This window comes from Eptatretus burgeri, chromosome 2, assembly GCF_056783735.1.
Source record: "Eptatretus burgeri isolate ZD-2024b chromosome 2, Ebu_testis_v1, whole genome shotgun sequence".
Taxonomy (NCBI): domain Eukaryota; kingdom Metazoa; phylum Chordata; class Myxini; order Myxiniformes; family Myxinidae; genus Eptatretus; species Eptatretus burgeri.
This window is the reverse complement of record NC_140962.1, coordinates 73,592,850-73,619,214: the sequence shown is the minus strand read 5'-3', so window position 1 is coordinate 73,619,214 and position 26,365 is coordinate 73,592,850. Positions and strand designations below refer to the sequence as shown.

The following is a 26,365-nucleotide window of genomic DNA, read 5'->3' as shown; positions in this document are numbered from 1 at the left end:
AATCAATGTAGGATAATGGCTTTCGGAATTGATTTCGTGTGAACGGTACCGATTTTGAAGGTTTTTTTAGTTGTTGCTAGGGGACCAAAGCGTCCCTAGCAACCATCACAATTTCCAAAGCACTCGGTCATAAGATGTACCTACCACCCGAGTTTGGTCAAAATCCGCCCACGTTTACTACCAATTATGTTGATGACAAACGAACAAACATCCAAACAAACAGACAGAATTACTGACAATAAGGGTCACCTATTTCGGCGACCCAACAAACAAACGGAGTAAAAACTGAGTACTCCCTTCTCTCAGCGCCCGGTGATGATGTCATGCATCGCCTGGATATGGAATTGGGAAGGAGCGGTGTACAACAATTGTAATACTTTCAGGCAACTTTCAAATTGTAGAATGAAAATTATTTTGGAAAATGGTTTGGTTGTAATTGTGTTGTACGTGTGCGTGAGGTTTTGCAGCCGATCGTGGACCTATAAGGAAGTGATAGTTTGCCTCCTATGAAAATATCATGAAACCGATGAAATTGTATTTCGTCCTTCATGATGTTTTTTTCTTTTCTTCCAATATACGAGTGTGTTAATAAATTTTTTTCTAATATTTATGGATATTGGATTTCTCAAGGCAACGAGTTGAAAAGTGTGAGATAGATTTTATGAACCAATCTGTGGTCGATGCCCACATGCTGGATTAAATATATAATTTAAATTCCCCTACAAGAAATTTCAATGCATGCGGAGGAGGCCATTCGGCCGATCAAAGCCTTCGCTTATATTACCAAGTTATGTTTGTTTGTCTGTGCTCTATCCTTTCAAATGCTGAGTGTTCAAACAAGGAAGCAGCACGTACCAATTTAAAGGCTTTGATTTGACTCAGGCAAGGTTTGAAATGCCGACCTCCCAGACTCAGAGCGGACGGTGGAGTCTGGTAAAAAGTGGTACGAAGCAAGGTCTGTGTCGATGTGTGGTGGGCCACAAAACAAAAAGTTGGAAATGTCTTTATCCACAAGGCCGCCCCTGTTACATATCAAAACTAAAGTCTTCTTCTTCTTCTTCTTCTTCTTTCGGCTGCTCCCATTAGGGGTCGCCACAGCGGATCATCCGTATGATCCGCATAGTGATTTGGCACAGGTTTTACGCCGGATGCCCTTCCTGACGCAACCCTGGTCGCCTCTTACGACACAGGGATATAGTACACCTATTTTAACCGGGGTATACACCGGCCCAGTATACTGGTACTCATTTCGCCGACCTCGGAAGGATGACAGGCTGAGTCAACCCCCTGGTGTATTTATTCAGTGGCCCAACGGGGCTTGAACTCAGGACCTTTTGGATCCCAAGCCGCTGCCCTAACCACTGCGCCAACACCAGGCTCTATCATATCAAAACTAAAGTCTGTATGCAAAAAATTGAACAGATTGGACAATATTTAGAGGTCACTACCATTTGCACTTTTATTTATTTTTTTGCATTCAAACCAAAAAAACACCTTCCTTGAAAATCCAATGAATTGACAGCACTATCATGAACAAAATTAATGAATTATAACTCTGGGGGTACATAGTGGGTCAAACGACAGCACTGAATCCTCCATCCGATGAAAAAAAAAACAAAAACAAAAACACAGTCACCATTTATTTCTTGATCTTCAGAGCCACCTTCATCTGGCCCTTGAACAGGAATGTCTTCAGCGAGTATACAGTATGGCCTTGGCTATATGGAGGGTGGAGGGGGGGGATGGTGGTGGGTATAGGGGGGGAGATGGTGGTGGGTATTGTGGAGGATTGTCAGGTGATGGTGGAGAGGATTGTAGGAGAATTGTGGGGGGATGGTGGTGGGGAGATGGTGGTGGGATGGCAGAGGGGATTGTGTGGGGATGGTGGTGAGGATTATGGGTGAATGGTGATGAACATTATCGGGGGATGAGGGGCTCCCCTGAAAGTTTTAGTGTCCTTGGTGAAATCTTCTCGGAGGAGTAGATGACACATACATATTCTCTCTCCACTATCAATAGATGGTCGTTCATTTTACTTGTAGAAATTTGTGTTGACAATAGATAATTATTTTCAGGTGTTCTTGTGGTAACTGCTGGGCAATGGCAACAGGTGTTTGATTCACCGCTCAAATCGTCCGTGTATATGTGCTGGTCGCTGAGTAGAAATGGCGTTACGGTTTCAAGCAACGGCTGTTTCTTTCACTCGATCATGGGGATGGACATCCTCTCTCAATCGTGGCAGATAACCACAAGATCTAGTCATCTCTGTTGTTTCAGACAAGTGCCCTGTAACACATTTCGAGCACAAAACCGAATATTTTGTTGGCCCGATCAATACTCGGGTATTTCGTACAAACCTCGTCCAATTTCTGGCAACCCTTGGATCTTTCGGCCATTGGTGTAGCATGAAATCATCTCAATTTGTCTTACTTCAACCACCAAGGACAAATCATCTCTGCATATTTGTAGAAATTCGAAAGTTATTCACCGTTTGAGGTAAATCGCACCGCGATGTAACCCGTGAATAATACAGAAGTGGCACTCGCCTTCATGGTGACATTGAGACGTCATGACTTATCGTAAAGAAGAAAAAGAAGATTTCGTCCTTCAATTGCAAATTTACCCACTTTATAATTCGGAAATCAGAAAAAGTCACATCACATATATTTTGTAGGTTATCGTGGGATAGATAAGCGTCGAGGTGGTTCGAGCATTTGGGTTCCCCTTTCATGAGTGGGTGTTTCTAGTAGATTGTAGTAGATCTGCACCACAGCAGATTTCATTCCATGTAGATCGTAGTAGTTCGCCCCAGCATATTTCAGTCGATCACCAACTACAATGACCGCGATACGTAAATCGAAATATCACGCTCCGTAGCGACCGAGGCCCCCGGTCCATCGGGAAGGGATGCGGCAGGCAAAAGGCAGTGGGGAGGGAGTTTATTTTGGTCAACCGCACACTTTTTGGGGTATTATTATGTCGAAGACGTGCCTACCCATCACTTCACCGATGGGTTTACTCAAAAGGCAGCATGTTGTAATTCACAAACATTGCGTATCTATCCGTGAGTGTCAATAAGGAGGTAAAATTAAGTACAACATTCAAGAAAGGATCTTTTATAACACTAAATTGTTGTTGTGGTGGTTGTTGTTTGTGTACTCCTTCCGTGTACTTTGATATATTTTTCTATTGCGTCAAGAAATGTAACAAGATATAATTTTGTGTGTTCCTCCCTTGTCCTTCTAAAGGGTTCCTGCTGTCGTAGAATAATCAATGCTACTTTTGGAACCACGACATTAATCTCCCATTTCCGCGTCTTCTTCCTCCATCCTGGAAAGAGGGGCGTTTAAATTTTTTTATGATTAAACGGACACAAATTTTTGTTCCAAGTAAATAGATTATTGGCTTTCAAATGGTACCATATTTATTATCCCATGACAGCAAGAATTGTGACATCAAGCTCGAGGTCCTGCTTTTCCTTCCTCAATCCTGAAAAAATGTGCATCTATATCATTAAATGGACATTAATTTTTGTTCCAAGTAAATCAATTATTAGCTTCCCAACCAAGTAAATATATTATTAATTTTCCAACCGTACCATTTTTATTATTCTACGACAACAGAAACCCTTTATAATGACGTGAGATGCACGCGCACGCACACACACGGACGGACGTTTATTCTAGTAATATATTATGTCACAATTACAATGATATTAACGAATTTATCTGAACAAAAGGTCAGACATTCTGAAATAGTAAAAGAAGTAAAATTCCTGTCATCCTTAACATCAGCGAACTTCTCATGTTTCCCTGCTCACCCTGGAGTGGTGAGCAACTAATTGGTGGGGGGTGGGAACAAAATAAACAAAAAAGAGAGGATGCACTTTATAGTTTAAATTTAAAGAATACTTGACGACCCGTGAACCCGTTGGGTTCCCGTTGTGACAGCGGTTGATAAAATAAAATCATTTCAAAAAAAAAGAAAAAAGATAGTTCCAGGGAACTATACCGCTGAGGTTGTTTGCATTGATCAAATAATCCCGAAGAGTACTTGACTGAATCGGGAATTGATTTTTTAATAATTTTTTTCATTGCCCGATTTGAACGAAGCTTGATATTGCGCGTCAATGTGAAAAAAAACAACGGAGAAAAGAAAGTCAAAGAAATTATTGTGCGTAATCTTCCAAACACAATTTTATTTATGAATGAACACGGAAGTATTAGATCAAAATGGCGATGTTTATTTTATGCTTATGTTCATTGTCTATACTAAATGTTTGAGATGTTAAAATAAATCATTTAAAGAAAAAAAAGATAGCTTCAGGGAACTATACTGCTGAGGTTGTTTGCATTGATCAAATTCTCCCGAAGAGTACTTGACTGAATCGGGAATTGATTTTTTAATAATTTTTTTCGTTGCCCGATTTGAACGAAGCTTGATATTGCGTATCAATGTGAAAAAAACAACGGAGAAAAGAAAGTCAAAGAAATTATTGTGCGTAATCTTCCAAACACAATTTTATTTATGAATGAACACGGAAGTATTAGATCAAAATGGCGATGTTTATTTTATGCTTATGTTCATTGTCTATACTAAATGTTTGAGATTTTAAACTAAATCATTTTAAAAAAAAAAAGATAGCTTCAGGGAACTATACTGCTGAAGTTGTTTGCATTGATCATATTCTCCCGGAGTACTTGACTGAATCGGGAATTGATTTTTTAATAATTTTTTTTCGTAGCCCGATTTGAACGAAACTTGATACTGCACACCACAGGCGAATGGTGAGTAAGGTGGCCCTAAAATTTTTGTGCCATCCTGTCCCGTTTTGGCTGTATTTCGGGAACATACATACATACATACATACACACATACATACAAGATGAGAGTTTTAGTAATATATAGATAAGCAAGGAAAGATATTTGTTGAAAGACGTTAATTGTTCATTTGCAGTTGCATTTTCCAACTTTTCTTCTACTTTTGGAAATTCTGCTTCCATTATTTTAATGCTGATTGAGTAATTCAGACCTCATGATGCATTTAAGGTAGCCAGTCACTCAAATGCATGCTTGGTGTTGGCTTAATGGTTAGGGTGGTGGGCTTGGGATCTTCGCGTCCTGAGTTCAAATCCTGCACGGTTGTTGAGTTAATACCAGGTGGGGTTGACTCAGCCTGTCATCCTTCCAAGGTCAGCAAAGTGAGTACAAGCTTTTTTGGATGATTGAGCCATTTGAGTATCCTGCCGTCAGAGTGGTGACCCATCCAGGATTGTACCCAATAGCCCAGAAGACTGGTTTGAGAGAAACAATGCTCTCTACAGAGTATGGTCTTGATAGATGGGTGGATGTTACTCAGATGTGGTGCTAAAAGAGCACAAGTGGTTAAAAAAAAAGATAGTTAAACATATTTGTTTCTCAAATCAATTGTAATGCATTTTCATCTTGGTTGTTTTTCTTTTTGTTGTAAAACAATGTGAAGTGAAAAAGTTGATGATTATCAGATAAGGCAAGTCTGAATTTTCCAATATGTGTTACTCTCTGAATGTCTACAAATATTCTCCTTGGGTCCCATTAAAAATGGGTCACCAGTCTGTCAAACTCAGAACTCCATGTAGACCTACCAGACTTCATTGCAGCATTTTTCACTAAACTCGTCTGTCTGCCTCTTGTGCCCCTGAATATTGATTAGAAGAAAACGCTCAGCCCACAAGTGAGCCAAAGCATCGTGGAAACAGCATGGTTCTTCACTCAATTACCCTCAACGTCAAGGCAAGCATAGATGGCTCACTGAACCATCAGAAGACCCCTTCTTACCAGAATGATTCATCCTTTGAAAAGCCTTGTTGCAAAAGTAATCTCTGAGCAGACTCCTCATGTTTTCTTTCAAAAGGCAGTAGAATATGAAGATGAAAAACCCTGCAGAAGGGGTTGAAGGAGAAATGACACAAAGATACAATTCAATTATGACACAACGTTTAACTTTATAGAAAAGTGTCCACACACTTGTATATTATTATACCAGTGGGGCATGCTTGCGTAATGCAAGCAACTATGTGGGAGCATCCTACATGTATACATAAAAAAACATAACATTTATATGTTAAATGAGGTGGATTGTGAAAGATCTTTATGTATTTCATGAAGTGGATTGTGGTTGCATTCTGTAAGCAGATAAATAACTGAAGTGAACGAGAGCGAAGTCGATGGTCTCTTCTTCTTCTTCTTTCGGCTGCTCCCGTTAGGGGTCGCCACAGTGGATCATCCGTAAGATCCGCATAGTGATTTGGCACATGTTTTACGCCGGATGCCCTTCCTGACGCAACCCTGGTCGCCTCTTACGACACAGGGATATGGTACACCTATTTTAACCGGGGTATACACCGGCCCAGTACACTGGTACTCATTTCGCCGACCTCGGAAGGATGACAGGCTGAGTCAACCCCCTGGTGTATTAATTCAGTGGCCCAACGAGGCAAGAGCGAAGTCGATGGTGTGCCCTCACAATTCTCCACGCTTACCACCCTTAAGCAAAGTTGAAATATGGCAAAAGGTTCCACCAGGAATTACCCAATACCAATTTTCGAGTTAAAAATTTTTTTCTTCCACATTTTGAACCCTGTGACCCTAAGTCCTCACCCCATGGGGCATGAACCAGGGGGGGAGGGTGCGGGGGGGGGTGGGATCACATCCAAAAAAACGTTACATATTTCATGCGTCTCCCAATGTTGATTGCACATACACAGTTTCATTTTAAAATGTGTGCGTAATTGCATTTCCCCACCCTAGGGGGCTGGGTCAAAAGTGATACTACTCTTGCACCTTCATGCCATGTGTTGATCATAATTACCAAGTTTGGTGAATTTATGCCCACCCGTTTAGGAGGAGATAGTGTGACCGACGGACAGACAGATAGATGAAGCCGATTACAACATCCACCCTGTTTTTAAGCGGTAAAGCCGCTTCAATAATTCACTATTTCCATCCGTCCGTCCATCAAGAATGAAAAAGAAAAACCTTTCTAACACACGGAGTTTCTACGGAAAATATATGAGGTGTGTGTGTGTGTGTGTGTGTGTGTGTGTGTGTGTGTGTGTGTGTGTGTGTGTGTGTGTGTGTGTGTGTGTGTGTGTGTGTGTGTGTGTGTGTGTGTGTGTGTAATAGTCTGGATGTCAAACACCATTTTTCAAGATGACCTTTCATTAGGGTCCGCACAATGTTTTTCTGCATTTTTGTGATCACCAGACCATCTGAATGAATATTCCGATTGATGCCACTCTGGCACCCTTGAGCATTTTTGTAGAAATCCATTAATATGCAAATTAGCGGTGGTCATTGTCAAAATTACTATTTTTCTTAATATCTCCAAAAGTAAGCATCCAAATAGCCTGGTTGAGGTGTCCACACCCATGTTTTTCGGGTCACTGGTCATGATAAGCCCACTTAAAATTTAATAACATTTAAATTTAGCTAATTAATATGCAAATTAGCAGTCGCCATTATCAAAATTACTATTTTTCTTAATATCTCCAAAAGTAAGCATCCAAACAGCCTGGTTGAGGTGTCCAAACCCATGTTTTTAGGGTCACTGGTCATGATAAACCCACTTACAATTTGATAACATTTAAATTTAGCTCATTAATATGCAAATTAGCCTAACCCTACCCCCTGACTTTGTCTGCGCCGATCGGCGTTTTTGCAGTACAGTTATACAACAACAACAAAACTGTTTGAAAATAACTTGCGCAGAGCCGTTTATCCCCAGTACAGTTGTGAAGAAATGGCTGACCTCAGAAGATTAACAGCATGAACTGTTTCTGATCAAGTAAGTTGAGGCTTGTAATGTTATGAAAGAAACATGGAGAACTGAGTTTTAAGTAAGAGTAATGTCTTCTGATACAGTAGAATGATCGATATTATTTGAAAGCAAGTTTTTCTTTTATTATTTAACATTATCTGTCTGAAAGCAACTGTGTATTTTATTGATTTTTAAAAGTACACAAGGTGAAATAGAGTATGTAATAGAGTAATAGAGTATGTCACAATCTGCCTTTAATTTCCTGAAGATTTTTTAAAATACGAACAAATAAATTAAATGTTTACTGATGTTTATAATTACCTCTATTGTTACAGGTTGAGGCTCCATCACCATGGGAGACTGTTTCTTCAGTCCCTGCGATGCAACTAAAGCTGGAAAACCCCTGGTAACAGTTGGTCCAGACAGAGTGCGAAGTATCATCCGGTCACGCAAAGCAAGACAAAATGGTATACATGAAGAGCTTGAACAGAGATTACAGGCAGACAAATCTATCGAGCTCAAATGCCAGAGACTGCGTGTCAACGTACACATCACGCTCACACATAGAAAAACACTTGAAACGAATGAGTAATGTCTGTTTGGAAGATGCTTCAACAAGAAAAAGAAGCCGCTGTTCAAAGACGACAGTATTTGACTTTAAAGAACATTGCATTTTTTGCGGAGAAAAGTGCATCATGGACTTTGATAAGAAGAATCCTAATCGTTGGTGGCGAGTTCTCCTTTGTAGGACTGCAGATCGTGTTGATCGGACAACTTTCAAACAAACTATTCTCGATGTTATCGATTCCCGTCACGATGAAGAAGGACGCCAGGTCAAGATACGATTAATGGGCGCAATCAGCGATCTTCATGCTGCTGATGCGAGATGTCACGATGACTGCAGAAAGTCCTTCATGGCACCCCGTTCTGTTGCAGCAGCAGCAAACAGTGGTGGAGAAACTCAGGACATTGAGCCAGCTGTCAGTTCTACCATCCTATCGATGAAAATTGACATGTTGCGCATCTGGAATTCAGTAGAAGTGTACAATATGTACAAGGATCATGGAGGAAAGCTATACTCTCGATGAACCCTGTTATCCAAATTGTTGGATATACTTGGCTCTGAGCTTCTGGTTCTGTCCGGTGAAGGTGTCGCTAGTTTAATCTTGTTTCACAGCAGAGCGTCTACTGCGTTCAACTTAGTTGCATCAGATGAAGATGATGCCATTGATGTTTCCATAGAACAAATTGCCAAGAAGGTTGTACAGGAATCTAAGCAGTTGTCGTCCCACCCCAGTTCCTATCAGACTAGAATTAATATAGATATTGCTCATGAAGCAGTGAGTTCAAGCCTTCAATTGCTATTCTCCAAAATATCAGCTAAACTGGACTGCACACTTCCAGGAGCTCTGATAGGAAACATCATAACCAATATGATCACCAATCGACCAACTACACTCCAAATAACACTGGGAGTTCTAGTCAGTCGTAAAAGCCTCATCGAGCAGTTGTACAACTATCGTGTGACCCGTTCCGATGATGAGTTTCAGCGTTTCAAGGATTCAGGATTCAGGATAGGATTCAGCAGCAAAGGCGGCAACTGTTCACTCCGGGATTAGGGGAACCGCCAATGCTGAATGTGGCCTCGTTCAGGTTGTTGCTGACAACTTCGACACAAATAACTCTTCCCAGAATGGATTCGTTTCAACACATTCTCTTGCAGTACTACTTACCATAAAAGATCAGGAGATATCTTCCACATCTGAAGATGAAGCCATCATCAGACGATTGACCCGTGATGAAATGAAGACACCTGTGACAGAAGACATTTTGGTTCAAAGGTAGAAGGGACCTGAGAAACCAGCGATGCCAGTTGAAGAAGCCACACGTGTGGTGTTACCTCTCCGCATATTGGCTCATCAAGCTATCCAACTTAGGAGAGTTCAAGATATGGATTTCTCTTTTCTGAAGCAAATCACTTCTCATCAGAACACACCAGAGTTTGGTGGCTTTAATACGAAGCTCTGCAGAGAATAAGGACGACCCATCCAACCTGCAACAAGAGCCATTTAAACACCACTCATAGATATGGATCCAGCTGATCCGGACACGATGTTTACAGCAATGGAGGAGGGAAAACGCTTGACTGCAGAGTGGGGACAAACCGTAACCATCTTCACAAACGACCAACAGCTGTATCGAGTGGCCGTTAATGTTAAATGGGTTTATCCTGAGCGATTTAGCCAGTTCATTCCAAGGCTGGGCGGCATTCACTCCCTTATGAGTTTCATCGGTCATGTGGGGAACTTGATGGCTGAAAGTGGGCTGGAAGACGTGATGAAATCTGCCTTTGCAGGTGTTGCTCAAATGCTTGGTGGAAAAAAGTTTCCCCAAAACTTCAGGGCCCTGCGATTGGTGACTGAGGAGGTCCTTCGTTCCAGCGTTGCTCAGGCAGAAAGTCATGAAGACTTAAGGGACACTCTTGAAACCAAAGCAACAAAGAGCATGACCACACAACTATGGGTTCAGAACCTTGTGAAACCTGTATTCATCATGATTGCGTTTGTTCCTGCTGAGCATGAAGGAGACTGGCCATTGCATCTTTGGGCTATGAAGGAGATGCTCCCCTACTTCTTCGCGGCTGGACATCACAACTATGCGAGATATGGACTTTACTACCTTTGATCGATGGAAAGGCTTCATGGAGACATTCTGGAAATGTTCTTAAAAGAAGATCACGTGATGCGGCACAAGAAGGGCTTTTGGAACGGCATATGGTCGGATATGTACATCGAGTCCACGTTCATGCGCTACGGTCATGGCATACATGGAATCGTTGGCATTACACTGAAGCCTTCTACACTGAAGAAGTGGACCTATAGTATGCACACGTTTATTCAGATAGTCCACGATCTCACAGATATGTCTGAGGGGCACATAGTCACAGAGGTGACCATTCACAAGGAAGAGAAGCCATCACGCATACGATCTGATGCAGAGGACCGAGATATGATAAGGAGAAACTCCAGTCCTGTATCGACCCACTTGACCCAAACGAACATGCAAACAGAGTTGTCAACATTGTAACTGGCAGGATTGGACTGGAGAAGGTGAACGCGCCAAGGGCAGTTGACATTGGCCGAGCACAGATGCATTCGTATGAAGAAAGCTGGCCAGCAGGATTCAACGCTCCCTTATCTAAACAAGTCATAACTATGGCAGTGACACGGAAAGTCATGCGTGTGGGTTCTACTGAGGTTTGTGATCTAAATCTCATATACTCCAGGGTCATGGGACTCCAACAAAGTCGAAACATCAAACTATGTGACGTCTTAGAGTACGAGCTTGCACCTGTGCCAACATCAATGTTCGAAGAAAAGGGGGAGATGAGAATAGCAAAGACCAAGTCGACATTGTAGAAGAATCTCCAAGTGGAAATCTCAACAAGACTGGGTCCACAACCTGAAGTCACCATCTTAGATGGTTGTGCAATCCTCTGGGTTATTCATTGGACTAACAGGGGAATTGTACAAGACTTTGTTGACAACTTCATGAGCTACATCATGGCAAAGGTGGACAAATCAGATGTATATCTGGTATGTGACAGATATCATGATTTCAGCATCAGTAGTGGAACAAGATTAGCAATTGCTGGGCAGCAAGCTAGCAGGTGCCACAGGTTGAACTGCCAGACTCCACTGCCTCCACAGCTGGTGGTTTTGTCAGTAACTGAGAACAAAGTTCAGCTGATAGAACTGATTTTCCAGAATTTGATTGACGTTAGTCAACAGAGAAAGCAGAGCCAACACAGGCTCGTCATTACGGGACAGGAGTCTACATTTCCCAGTGGAAATACACCACGAAGCCCAAAGGTGTCACACTGATTTGAAGATGACGCATGAGGAGGCAGATGTCATCTTGATTCAGCAAGTCGCTAAAGTTGCCGAAGATGGCACAAAATGTATCACAGTCAACTGTGACGATACTGATGTGTTCATCTTGCTTGTGTATCACTTCGCAGAAGTTCATCTGCAATGCTGCGTAACAATGGAAGCAACATGTCCTGGCCGATCGTTGATCGACATTGGGGCCACTGCCAGAAGGCATGCCGATTGGTGCAAGACATACTAATTTACACGCACTGACAGGTTGCGACACCGTTGCCCAGATGTATGGTAGAAGGAAAACTGACTGGCAAGAAGACACGCGCAGCAGGCCATTCACTTCAAAAACTTGGGAATGTGGATGCATCCATTGACGATGTCATTGCCGAAGCCACTGTGTTCATGGCTGTTTGCTATGGTAGCAAGGAGAGAAGCAATATGTCTGATGTTCGCAAAGAGGTGTGGTCTATGAAGATGATGAAACCAAATGCCATCAAAGCACCAGACCTAAAGGCTCTGCCACCAACTACAGAGTCCTTTGAAGAAAATGTGTGACATGCTCATATCCAGACAGCAATATGGAAGTCAGCTGCTGAGCTGCAGCCACCACCTCTGGATCCCACTCAGTACGGATGGAAACGTGGTGAGGCATCAAGATCATTACTTCCAATTATGCTGCCGTCCAACGTCGCTCTTGCACCACCAGAGATCTTGGAGCTTATACGATGTGGATGTTCCTCCAACAAGCAATGCTGCACAGCTCAATGCCACTGCACAACAGCCAAGTTACCATGCACAGTTTTCTGTAGTGCCATGGAGATACTGGCTGCAGGAATGAGCGCACCAAGACAGCTGCTGCATTTGCCCTTGATGATGACTCTGACACTGAATGAGACACAAAGCACTGAAGTAGCCTTCATAGCGAATGTAGTGAACTTCATACTTAACGCGTGCACATGAGAGAATAGGGAACAACAACAACAACAACAACAACACAATACCCTGGCAATTTGGAATCCGTGTCGTTGGCTATGACCCTTTTGCTTCCGGTTTTTTTTGCTTCCGGTTTTTTTTTTGCTTCCGCTTTTTGGCATGGGGAATGATGCATGCCGGGAGATAAAGGCATCGTCGGAGACATGAAAGACCCAAATATCAGACATGGTGTATATTTCCTCCACTGATTTTAATAAAAATATCTCCCGCATCAGCAAAAAAAAATTTTTAATCGTGATTTACATTATTTGATCGCTGATCCCGAATCCAGGCCAAAGTAACCGGAAATTGCGTCAAAATCATCAGCTGTGCGGCGCTTACATGTATCACGGTATAGTTGGCAAGTCTGCAGTTGTGAACAAGTTATAGGTAAAGTCAGAAGCAAATGTAAGAAGAATTCTACGTTCGCTTCTCGGCTTTGCCTATTCCATATTAAGGTTTACACACCTGTTATATATATGAACATTTGATTTACACAGGAATGTCTTCTTTTGTTCATGTTGTTAGCTGCTTTCATTGCATACTGTCGAATTGTTTAATCTGTATAAATAACAAGTGAAATCCTTCAATACAGCGCGTGTGGTGAATCAAATGAGTACACTAATGTTAAAATATGCAATTTATGCTTTTTCAGTTGAAAAACAATTATAAAAGCGTACTTAATATTTGAAATGTAAAAATCTTGTTATTATTGTGATAAGCACCTTTATATATATATAACAAAAGGAATGAAATCGTTCGATACAGCGCGGCAGGAGGCCGCAAAAGAATGATTGTAAGTAAATTTCAACTACTAATGCATGACGAAACACTTGTTTATGGCTAATATTAAAAAGAATGATGGCATAAGAAGAACTTAGCCTGGAATCCTCGTGCATAACACCGCCCACACAACACACGTGGTGTCCTTTGACCAATCAGGAGCAGTGCAGTTACAGTATCGTTTCCTTCAGCTTGATTGGTCTTGTCCTGCACGTGACGTTTTCGGTTGTTTTTTTCATTCTTGTTGAATCTGAGATTATTTTTTCGTTCTTGTAAGTAAATTTCAACTACTAATGCATGACGAAACACTTGTTTATGGCTAATATTAAAGAGAATGATGGCATAAGAAGAACTTAGCTTTCTGCGTTTGGCGCGAAATGCCATGGTGGACGGAAATGACGTCTTTTGTTCGTTCGTTCGTACATGAGGGGAGTGTTTCTTCGTTTTTTTCCGTCAAGCAATAAATTAAATGGTTTTTCACATATATAACACATTAGTTTCACAAATTTCCATTGAAATACTCGGGTATTTCCGTCAATTGTCGCCATTTCCGTCGAGGTTACGCACTGCATCTACCGGGCGGCCGTCATTGGCTGTCTTGAAGCACGTGGGGGGGGGGACGGGGGGACACCGGACCCACCGGAGACGTGGTAGACGACACCGGGGACATTTCAAACTCGGTGCAATTGTATACAGCGCACGCGCTGTAATAAAGTGATCTATATTCACAAAGACTGAAGTGTTTTTTTTTTCTATCTATATGTCTATCTACATTTTCAATAATGGTGACTGCTAATTTGCATATTAATGAGCTAAATTTAAATGTTATTATATTGTAAGTGGGTTTATCATGACCACTGACCCTAAAAACATGGGTGTAGACACCTCAACCAGGCTATTTGGATGCTTACTTTTGGAGATATTAAGAAAAATAGTAATTTAGACAATGACCACCGCTAATTTGCATATTGATGGATTTTTACAAAAATGCTCAAGGGTGCCAGAGTGGCATCAATCAGAATATTCATTCAGATGGTCTGATGATCACAAAAATGCAGAAAAACGTTGTGCGGACCCTAATGCACGCTTTTCTGGCCAACACTCGGACTATAATGCTTTTTGTGTCAATTAATTATGTCGTCTATTAATTAATTACACACTATTGGAATGTATCTTTTGACCCTTTAGACTACTGAGATCGCTTTGACCTTTAAAGGCCCTTTAAGATCCCCAGACCCTTTAGACCCCTAAAGACACAGAGGACCCAAATAGACCGTGAAGACCCATGACCCAAAAGACCCAGACCCCAAATGACCCTGAAAACCCAAAAGACCCAGATGACCCAAAAGTTCCCATAGACCAAGAGGACCCAAAAGACCCCAAGGACCCAGAAGACCCAGATGATCCAAAAGATCCTGAACACCCAAAAGACCCAAAAGTCCCTGAGGACCCAAAAGATCCTGAGGACCCAAAAGATCATGAGGACCCAAAATACCCTGAGGACCCAAAATACAGAGGACACAAAAGACCCCAAAAAGCCCTGAGGACCCAAATGACCCCAAGGACCCAAAATACCCAGAAGACCCAGATGACCCAAAATATCCTGAACACCCAAAAGTCCCTGAGGACCAAAAAGATCCTAAGGACCCAAAATACCCCAAAGAACCAAAAGTCTCTGAGGACCCAAAAGACCCAGAGGACCCAAAAGACCCCAAAAAACCCTGAGGACCCAAAACACCCAAATACCCCAAGGAGACAAAAGTACCTGAGGACCCAAAAGATCCAGATGACCCAAAAGACCCAAAAATACCTTGAGGACCCAAAAGACCCAGATGACCCAAAAGATCCTGAACACCCAAAAGACCCAAAATACCCTGAGGACCCAAAATACCCCAAAGAACCAAAAGTCTCTGAGGACCCAAAAGACCCCAAATACCCCAAGGAGACAAAAGGCCCAAAAGATGCAGATGACCCAAAGTCCCTGATGACCCAAAAGTCCCCAAGGACTCAAAAGACCCAGAGGACTCAAAAGACCCCGATGAGCCAAAAGTCCCCGAGAAACTAAAAGACCCAGATGACCCAAAAGACCCCGAAGACCCAAAATACCCCAAAGACCCTGAGGACCCAAAAGACCCAGAAGCCAATATACTAATTCACTAAAATGATCTTCATGATCTCCTGAGTTGATTATTAACTACAAAGAACCTGGAAGAATTCCCATGTTTTAAACACAATAGCTCCTTCCGTGACATGGCATTCTATTTACAAAAGAGTTAACAAATAGGATAACATTGTAGCAAACCATATATTAATTAATAAAAAATAATATTAACACCAATCATAACAGTTGTATAATTTGGCAAGCATAATAACAAATGTATAATCCTCACACTGACCCAAGCATTTATGGGCTTCGTGAAAGAGAAACCAATGCTCAAACAGTATAGCAGGCTGGTAAGCTGCACAGCCATGAAGACCAACAAAAATTTGGACTGACGGACCAACGGGCTCACTCGTAATTCGAAAGGGTTCTAAAGGGTAATTATAATGGGTTCCAAAAGGTAATTCTTGAGGGTTCTAACGTGTAATTGTAAGGGTTTCTGAAGGAATAATTTGAGTGGGTTCTTAAGGGCAATTCTAATGAGTTCGAAAGGGTAATTCTAGTGGATTCTAAAGGGTAATTATAATGGGTTCCAAAGGGTAATTCTAGAGGGTTCTAAAGTGTAATTGTAAGGGTTTCTGAAGGGATCATTTGAGTGGGTTCTAAAGGGTAATTCTAATGAGTTCTAAAGGGTAATTCTAGTGGGTTCTAAAGGGTAATTATAATGGGTTCCAACAGGTAATTCTAGAGGGTTCTAAAGTGTAATTGTAAGGGTTTCTGAAGGGATAATTCGAGTGGGTTCTAAAGGGCAATTCTAATGAGTTCTAAAGGGTAATTCTAGTGTGTTCTAAAGGGTAATTCTAAAGGGTTCTAAAGAGTAATTCTGATGGGTTCTAAAGGGTAATTATAATGGGTTCTAAAAGGTAATTCTAATGTGTTCTAAAGGGTAATTCTAGTGGGTTCTAAAGGGTAATTCTAAAGGGTTCTAAAGAGTAATTCTGATGGGTTCTAAAGGGTAATTATAATGGGTTCTAAAGGGTAATTCTAATGGGTTCTAAAGAGTAATTCTGATGGGTTCTAAAGAGTAATTCTAATGGGTTCTAAAGGATAATTCTAATGAGTTCTAGTGGGTTCTAAAGGGTAATTATAATGGGTTCCAAAAGGTAATTCTAGAGGGTTCTAAAGTGTAATTGTAAGGGTTTCTGAAGGGATAATTCGAGTGGGTTCTTAAGGGCAATTCTAATGAGTTCTAAAGGGTAATTCTAGTGGGTTCTAAAGGGTAATTCTAAAGGGTTCTAAAGAGTAATTCTGATGGGTTCTAAAGGGTAATTATAATGGGTTCTAAAAGGTAATTCTAATGGGTTCTAAAGGGTAATTCTAAAGGGATCTGTAGGGTTGTCCTTAAGGGTAATTCTAAAAGATAATCCGAGGGTGTTTTAAAGGGCAATCTCAATGAGTTTCGTTAGTTTCTAGGCTTTGCCTATTTCATATTAAAAATGTCAACCTGAACCGCTTCCTTCAGACACGACTGCGATGTTTTTCAAAAAGCATGAGGAAAATAATGATAATAATTTGTAAATTGTAAATAATTAACTTAAGAAATAAAATAATTGCACAACCTTTGAAATCAAAGTAAAATGAAAAGTTTGGTGAGCACAGCTGACTATATCATGGAAATATTCTGGATAGCATTCCATTTATTTGCCCATTGTCTTGGGTCACGTGACCCTCAATGAGCAGACAGAAGTTTCACCAGCAGATTTTTAGATATTTTCGTTTATTTCCCGACGGTTTTGTGATTTTTCTTTCTTACTTGTGATATTGGCTTTGCGTTGCATCAGTATGCAAAATTTCAGCTTTCGACACCACATCGAAGGTATGAAACATTTATATCAATCAATGGTTAGAAAGAGCTTTTTACAGTATATTAGATACAGTACAAGTCAAAGACATTCAGAGATATGTTTCTATCGCTATCTCTCACTGTCCCTGCACAATACGCTGCAGAGCGTCGGAACCACCGAAGTAGTTTCACAGCAAAGATTATGCTAGTTAGTTTTCCAACACCTTCCCAACCATCAATCAGGGATGGAAATTTGAACTTGTTAATTTGTGCTGGTGATACCGACGCTCTGCAGAGACTCGTCTCATCTTTAACATTTTTAACATCCTCTTCATCTTCAATCTTTAACATCTGCCAACAGCAATCGGTGCTGACAGATGAGTCCCAAACTCAACATCCATCTGGTCGGCACACTCATTGATGTAACACTCTGCCTGCGAAGCAGGTTTCACTGTCCATCAGCTTCATAGTCGCATTGAGAATAAACCTAGACTATACAGGTCAAAGGGGCAAGTGTGCTAACTTTTCACCATCCTGTTAGACGATATGAGTATGTGTACGCCAATTAAAAGCCGATAATTAATGAACAAATCAATATAGATGTGATTTGAACATGGCAATCAAGCAGCATGAACTGTGCTCAGGTGGAAATGCCAAATAGGCCAATCGAGTAGTTAGTATTCAATCACGATGTTAAACATGCAGGATAACTCACCAATGTTTAGTTAGTAAAACAAATATAGTCATTCGGAATTTTAGGCATCTCTACACACATACATGAACTAAATTGTTTTACGTTGAAATCTCAAATATTGTACTGGTAACCATTTATGAATGCATTTAATAATAATTATCTACATACAGTATATGCTTGAACACACACACACACACACACACACACACACACACACACACACACACACACACACACACACACACACACACACACACACACACACACACACACACACACACTTTCTCTTTTTGTGCGAGGGGAAAGATAATAAGGGAAGAGTTAACACAGGGATACTTGATGATCTTGAACTGATAAAGTTTGTACGTAGTGGAGAAAGCAGAAGGAAGAATACTATTCCAGAGTATAGCGGTTCGAAGAAAGAAAGATGATGCATGTTTAGTAGTCCCACATTCAGTATATTGGAAGTGACATGTAAAGTAAAGATGGCTACAGCTGAAACCAAGTGATATGATGGGATTATTAAAAAGGGATTCATTTTCAACTTTAGGTGAAACTTGTATCTCTTCTAACATATATATATATATATATATATATATATATATATATATATATATATATATATATATATATATATATATATATATATATATATATATATATATATATATATATACATATATATATATATATATATATATATATATATAAATATAAACATATATTAGTTATTTTCATATCCCTCCACCCCCCACCCATCCTCCCACCTTGCAAAGAGTTGCAGATGACAGCCACATAGACAAACACGATGTGTGCTTTGTCCCACGCGAACAGGTTGAAAATCCAAGAAAGACCAAGCAGGAGTGTTAGGCCAAACAGACCTTTAACCTGTTGAATAACTTTGATTGTTTTTCCCTTGGCATCTGCTCTGGGACCATAGAGCTGTCCCATAACCAGGAAGAACAGGGCCGTATTCAAAATCAATATCGTGCCACAGTATGGCAATACTGAGGCGTACAATGCTGTCTTTGAGGAAAACCAGCAACTGTGGATGAGAAAGAGACACAGAGTATAAATGAATCAGAATTCAGATCTGTATCATTGTTGTAGTCTCAACACTGAATGCCACATGACACGTCGTAACCAAGCCTGGGTTTTCAAGTCTTGCGAAAGGAGTTGCTTACAAGCCTTCTGCCTTTGCAACACTCGAGCTGGAGGAGAAGGCCGTGTAGCCGTATATCTTGTTTTGCCCAATACCCAAGAGAAGTGTCACAATCAAAGCTGGCAGTCCTGTTGAAGAAAGGGAGGTGTTTGGAGAGAGGGACAATATTTGGAGTGGTGAAAGATGTATCTGCATTTTGATTGGTTTAATGAACATGGTACAGTCATATGAAATGAAACAGCCATATTTTATCTCCTTGAATTTGATAAGGGATTTTTTTTACTTTTTTTTTTTTTTTTAGAAAGTTAGACCGAAAATTATAGTCGTTTTTGGCTCAAACCTTTTTCAAAGAAAAACTTTTTGACTTCCCCTCATATATAGATGGCATCAAATCTAGAGATGGACTAGAGATGGGTGGGATCAGTTTAATGACCCTTTTTAAATGTGTGTGTCTGTCAGTCTACTTTTGCTTATAAGGTCAGCTCGCTGACCTGATGGGTTCTGATGGGTTCAGCTCGCTGACCTAATATAACCATTCGATGTCCTCAGATCCATCCATCCGTCCGTCAACAATTTTTATTTTTCTATCTCCTCCGAGACGTCTCGGCCGATTGAGTTCTAACTTGACATGATGATGACACTAGTTGCTCTCTATAGATCGTCTGAGCCCTTTTTCGCATTTTCACCTCGGGGTCAAGGTTACAGGTCATCGAGTGCAAAATGACCGATTGGTCGAATGGCCTGTAAGGAAGAATCGGACGGCTATAATGCATAATGGGTTTCATGGGGATTATTAACAAGATTTAATTCGACCAACTAGATTCTCGTTACCTCTGTCATCTGGCCCTGTTTATTGGGCAACACGAGGTCCGCTGACTTCAACACGGCTTCGCATGGTTATTTTAAGTTCAATTTAAATTCTGTTTTCACTTTTCATAGTCGCTAAGGTTGATTAACACTCGGTCGCATCAACTTTGTGAGAATTGAATGTTTATATCCTCGGTCTGTTGCATTGCAGCAGGGGTAGCTTCCACGGGCTTCCATCCGTTTCCATGCCACATAACGAGGCCGTCTTAAGTTCTAGTTGATTTCTGTTTTCACTTTTGGGACCCTCTGGTGTAGCTACATGTTTCATGAAGATAATTTTCATGCAAATCTGCTCAGAAACACACTTCATGAGGAAAATGTATTCAATTCAAATAACCGTGAGACTCTGGAAGCGTCTGTGAGTGTGTTTCTCCAAGGCCAAGTATGAGACTCTGGACACCACATGGTTTCCGTTCACTGCTTCACCTCGTAACCTGTCCTCCTGAGGGACTGCTTATTCGTAGCGTCTGTGAGATTAATGTTTATATTTTGGATGGTTTGGGGATGTGCTCTACAGATATCTGAAAGAATTCCGGTGAAAAACGGACGTTTTAAGATTTTGTGAGGGCATTTCATCCGATGATGATCTGGCTGGTCATGTGACGCTGCGCAGACGTGCAGGCAGCAAGTGATTGAGCTTCTCAGTGGTCCGAGGGTCCTTTTTAGTTGGGGTCCAGCTCTGTCCTGGATACAGCCATTAAATACACACTTAGAGTATTTATTTCATGGCCATAAACGCGGGTTTGAAAATTGTATAATGTTGGGAATGATTCATAGAATATGGAGATTTTTGCTTCGAGCGGCCTCACGCGTTTATTTTAAATTCAGTTTGAATTCTGTTTTCACTTTCCGTAGTCGCTAATGTGGATTAACACTCAGTTGCATCAAGTTTTGTATCTGAGCTAACCGTCAAACCCACTCGGGTGTATTTTTTTTATCTTCACCAGAAAGGTTTTTGTGGTCTTTGCATCTTTGCATTCACAGTGTCCTAAAACATGAAGCTCGGGCTTGTTTTCACAAGTTCCATATGTATCAACCATTTTGGCCTCTTGATGAAGCGATGATGTAGAATGGTGTTGTCAAAGACCAATGATGAGGATATAATCTTAAGAAAAATGAATGTGACCATGACGTACTCTTCTTTTGGATTGTAGTTAACAGTAATGTCCCGTGGAGATCTCTTACTAATGCCTCTTTCCCTATTTCTTTGTCATATATATCTTTTGTTAATTTTAATACAAGCATGGTATGCTTACACATTGTAAGCAATAACGAACCGTGCTTCCCCATTGTCTTTGGTTGCTCACCTGCATTTGATTTTTCATTTATTTATATTTTCATTTATGGATGCTTTCCAATGGTTCTGTGATTTATTCCTGGTGTATCGGCTTCAATGTCCATTGCACACAAAATTACTATGCTTACTTCCCAATTGTCTCGGGTCACTCACCTGCGTTTATTTTTTTCATTTATTTATATTTTCATTTAAGAATGCTTTTCCAATGGTTCTGATTTTTTTCCTGGTGTATCGGCTTCGATGTCCATCGGCACACAAAATTACCGTGCTTCGCCATTGTCTCGGGTCACTCACCTGCAATTTATTTCATTTATTTATATTTTCATTTATGGATGTTTTCCGATGGGTCTGTGATTTTTTTTTCCAGTGTATCAGCTTCGATGTCCATCAGTACCCAAAATTTCAGCTTTCTACGTCACCCGGAAGGTACCGATCTTTAATATCAGTCAGTGAGTCAGTGGTTAGAATGAGCCTTATATATTAGATATTATTTTCCACATCTTAAACTCAGTTTCAGTTTGTTACATATCAATCTCCATCATTCTCACCCCATCCGAAAAGGGACAGCTTGAGGATGTATCGATGGATGTATGTGTTGAAGACCTGGATGAGGTTCATGTAAAGGTGGAACGCTTGAATAGCCATCCAGCTGAAGGAGGACAGGAGACAGAAATGCAGCACAGCAGCTGTGAATATGCAAAGCCACAGTATTTCAAAGGTGCCAAGCCAATGGTCTAAGAGGAAAGTGATGTTTAAAGTCAGAAGTGCAAAGCAGGTCTGCACGAGGATGTAGCTTTGTTGTTCTTGTCGTATTTGTCTGCAGAGTGGTGAGTTGAATGGGAGTGGGAATTTTGAGATGGGGGTGGGGTGGGAAGGAGTGGGGAAAACAAAAGAAGGAGAGAGAATTTAAATTGAAAGCCATAATGAGGACTTTGATGAAACCTATATATATATATATATATATATATATATATATATATATATATATATATATATATATATATATATATATATATATATAATTACCAAACACAATGAACTATTTAATTACATGTGATCATTATAGCTCAACAACCTACTAATTTACAGATATTTCTATGAGAATATAATTATCAGGCTCTTAGTTCAGAACCTTCACAAAAAGAACTCTTCAGATACTCAAGATGCAAAATATGTTCCACATCATGCTTACTTAAAGCATGTGTAGAGTAGAATGGTGATGGCGAGAAAGCAAGACGATATTCCACAGCCAATGTAAGTGATGTACGTTAGAATTTCTCTATCAGTTGCTGTTTCTGGAGAGATATCTGTCTGTAAGGAAAGAAAAATATCCAAGGTAAATTCGGAATCAAAATTGGGTCATTTTTATTTGGAGAATTAAAGCTGTGCTAACAATGAGAACAATGTTAAGATTACAAATTTTAAAAATACCAAACAAAGGAAAAGGTAAGTTAGCTGATCACACCTGTCTCTAGCCAATTTGGATTTCAATTCGATGCCATCCGACACCACTTCTTTTGAACACATAAAATTACACATGAGACACCTACATTTACTTGTACAAAATGGTGGAATGTTGTTATAGGGTGGCTCACTTATGTACAATGAGGGTGCCAAGGGTCCTCATTCAACCTTGTTTTTTAATTGTTAGTACACACCATCCGTCGCTATCAACGATGAGTGCACCAGACTTGCAAAACTTGTGAAGGGTTTGATATATGTGAGGAAAGTGCACAAGTTGACAAACTCTAAGGAGATAAAAGTCATAACAAGGTATTCGTAGGGGAACCTTCAGATTAATGATGTTGTAGTTAACCGGAAGCATATTCCATCTGCTTGCCTATTATCTTAGTGAATGATCATTGACATTGCATTTTTCTTATTCGTGCATGTTTGATCAAAACTGAGCAGATTCGTCCCCTTAGATATGAATCACGGTTACTTATTCTCGTGTTTCCATAGGAAATGAGTATTATCCCGTTTTTGGGAACTCGCTGCAAACATGCTACGACTTTTTAAATACAGAATGGCTGTTGTGATGCCAAACAGGCCGACGGCTCATTGCATAAATCCCTGGGGTGGGTGGTACTTTTTTGCCCGGGGAGGATGATCCAAAGGACCATCCCCCCAACATTTTCCATGCAGTGAAAAAGAAATAGGCCAATGTTACAAATAATTTGTTAAAAAAACAAAACAGCTGTAATTTGGAAATTATGTATCCAAGTTGGTTCTCATCAATAATCTCTCCGATTCTCTGGAAAATCCTCTTTATCTCTTTGCTGGTGACTCCACCCTCTGCCATTCCATCTGTCATATCTCAGACTGGTAAGCAGCAGCTTCTTCACTCACTGCAGATCTGGGTAAAATCACAAACTGGTCCAACACGTGGAACATGTCTTTCAATCCTGACAAATCTCACACTCTCATTATGTCTCTCCGAAAGGACCATTTGGAAGGACCGTTTCATGAGGCCGAGTCTTTGGACCACTCACTCTCTCACCGCAGGTTGGTCGGTGGTCTTTTTGTCTTCTACCGTCTCCACTCCGGTCTCGACCCCCCCCCCCTGCTCTGTCTGTGATTTGTCCCCACCATATATCCGCAGGACGCTCAAGGTCCGCCAACAACCCCCTTCTGGTAAAACTACCAAAATCACGAATCACTGCTCACCTTCACTCTATCATTCCTCTTTTTCTCACCTTTGGAATAAACTCCCACACTCTCTTCAATCCCATTCTTCCCTCCGGGCCTTCAAAGTAGCCGTTCACCACCACCTCTTATCTTCCCCCATCCAAAACCTCGATCTTTTCTACCCCCATTAATCCACCCCAAACTCACCTCCTTCAAATTCCCCGCTTTCCTTCCTGAAAGTCCCTGTAAAGTCAATCTTGTATACCCCGTGTTCCCTGCCCCATCCCTCTCCCTTCCACAGATCTGTTGGTGTCTCTGTTCGCCACTGTTTTGTCCTTCCCACTCCCGCCCCTCTTGTCTCATGCCCCCTTTTCTGTGCGTTGTGTGTTAGCTCTTATATGAGCCTTGACAAGGTATACAAAAAAACAAAAAGAAAAAAAAACGTGTGCAACCTTGTACTGCGCACTGGACACACCAACCATGCACACTGGACACACCAACCATGCTCACTGGACACCAACCATGCACACTGGACACACCAACCATGCACACTGGACACACCAACCATGCACACTGGACACACCAACCATGCACACTGGACACACCAACCGTGCACACTGGACACACCAACCATGCACACTGCATAGTCTATTTTCAGGATGTATGAGTTTTGTGTTTTTTTCTTGTCGAGGCCAATAAGCTTTTTGTCACATGTCTTAAGGCCCAGTCACACCTTGATGTTTTAGCCAGCAATGGCAACGTATTAAAATGTATGTAAAACGCTGGCTTACGTTGAACTTTTGATGTTTTTTTTCAAGATTCGGACGTATTCATAACGACTTGGTCGTATGCATAACGTATTAGTAACGGACACAGAACGTTTCGTTGTGTTATAGATAACTTATACCAACGAATGCTGAACCTGTTGTCGGCCTTCACAACCTATGTCCAACGATAGTCTAACTTATGCATAGCGCGCTGCACGTATCGCCGACGATGACATGGCGTAGGTTATGAAAAGGCTGCCGCAAAACAATTCAAATCATAACCGCCGCAGAAATGGAAGTGTCAACATCGCAGTCACACCTTGGCGATCTTGCCAGCGTATACCGACCTCTGAAAAATGCGTCTAAAACGCTGGCGCACGTCGAATACGGTATGGGTAAGTTTGGTATGCGTGAATAGAACGCTAAAGTACGCTATCATACGTCGTAGTAAGTGGAGTACGTCTTGTACTTTTAAACGTGTTAAACATTTTACGACGTACTTGCCGTATGCCTCACGTTCCGCATGCGATGGGAATAAGTTGTACGCACGATATGCGATTGTTGGCACACGTCGACAAAAGTTACTTGTAAGTTACTCATAAGTCGAAACACATCAATGTAATGGTCCGCGTCAGTGTTCCAGATTCCCTGGATTTTTTTTGTTTAAAAAAAAAAAAAAAATTTCTTCGGTATGACGGTGATGTTGACACTTCGATTTATAGTGCGGTTATGATTTAAATCGTTGAGTGGCAGCCTATTAATTATATTATATTGTAACCGCACTATAAATCGAAGTGTCAACATCACCGTCATACCGAAGAAAATTTTTTTTTTTAAAAAGAAACAAACTAGGGAGTCTAGAACACTGACGCTAACCATTACATTGACGTGTTTCGACTTATGAGTAACTTACAAGTAACGTGTGTCGACGTGTGTCAACGATCGCGTAACGTGTCTACAACACGTTACTCATAGGTTAGAAATAAGTTTCGGGTATGCTAAACATTACCTCGACGTGTTTCGGCTTATGAGTAACTTACAAGTAACGTGTGTCGACGTGTGTCAACGATCGCGTAACGTGCCTACAACTTATGGCCAGCGTTATGCGGAACTTGTGAGTCATACGCTGGCATAAGTCAGAAAATTTCAAGCATGCTAAAATTTGAGGACAACTGCAAAGTACAACGATGAAAGCCAGCATACTACGACGTATGGCAGTGTTTTTCAGCGTGCTCTCAATGTTTCCAAAACTTACCCCTAACGTATTCGACGTGTTCCAGTGTTTTAGAGAAATTTTTCAAAAATCGGCATAAACTGGCTAAAACGTCAAGGTGTGACTGGGCCTTTAGTAATAGTGATTTTGAAGATCAGTTTACCGGTTTGATACTGTTCAAATATTACGTAACGACGTAAATTTTCTGAACACCTGGGGTGTTAATCTATAAGAATAAATGTGTGTGTGTCTGTCTGCGACCGCCGTTTCTCGACAACCGCCGGTCCGATCTGATTGAAACTTGCCAGGAATATTGCCGGGGACCCGCGGATGTGTCTTTTCAAGATTTGATATTA

General features: G+C 40.9%; 1 protein-coding gene across 2 annotated transcripts in view; it reads right to left on the bottom strand.

Moving 5' to 3' along the window:
- LOC147032325 (adhesion G protein-coupled receptor G2-like) overlaps positions 1 to 26,365 on the bottom strand; it is a 100,603-nt gene that overhangs the window by 13,295 nt on the left and 60,943 nt on the right. For both annotated transcript variants that reach the window (XM_085869841.1, XM_085869842.1), the window contains 5 exons: positions 22,594 to 22,712; positions 21,950 to 22,218; positions 19,260 to 19,365; positions 18,843 to 19,120; positions 5,818 to 5,919 (listed from right to left, as the gene is read on the bottom strand). In XM_085869841.1, the coding sequence (XP_085725967.1) occupies positions 5,818 to 5,919; positions 18,843 to 19,120; positions 19,260 to 19,365; positions 21,950 to 22,218; positions 22,594 to 22,712 (874 nt within the window). The remainder of the gene's footprint in view (positions 1 to 5,817; positions 5,920 to 18,842; positions 19,121 to 19,259; positions 19,366 to 21,949; positions 22,219 to 22,593; positions 22,713 to 26,365) is intronic.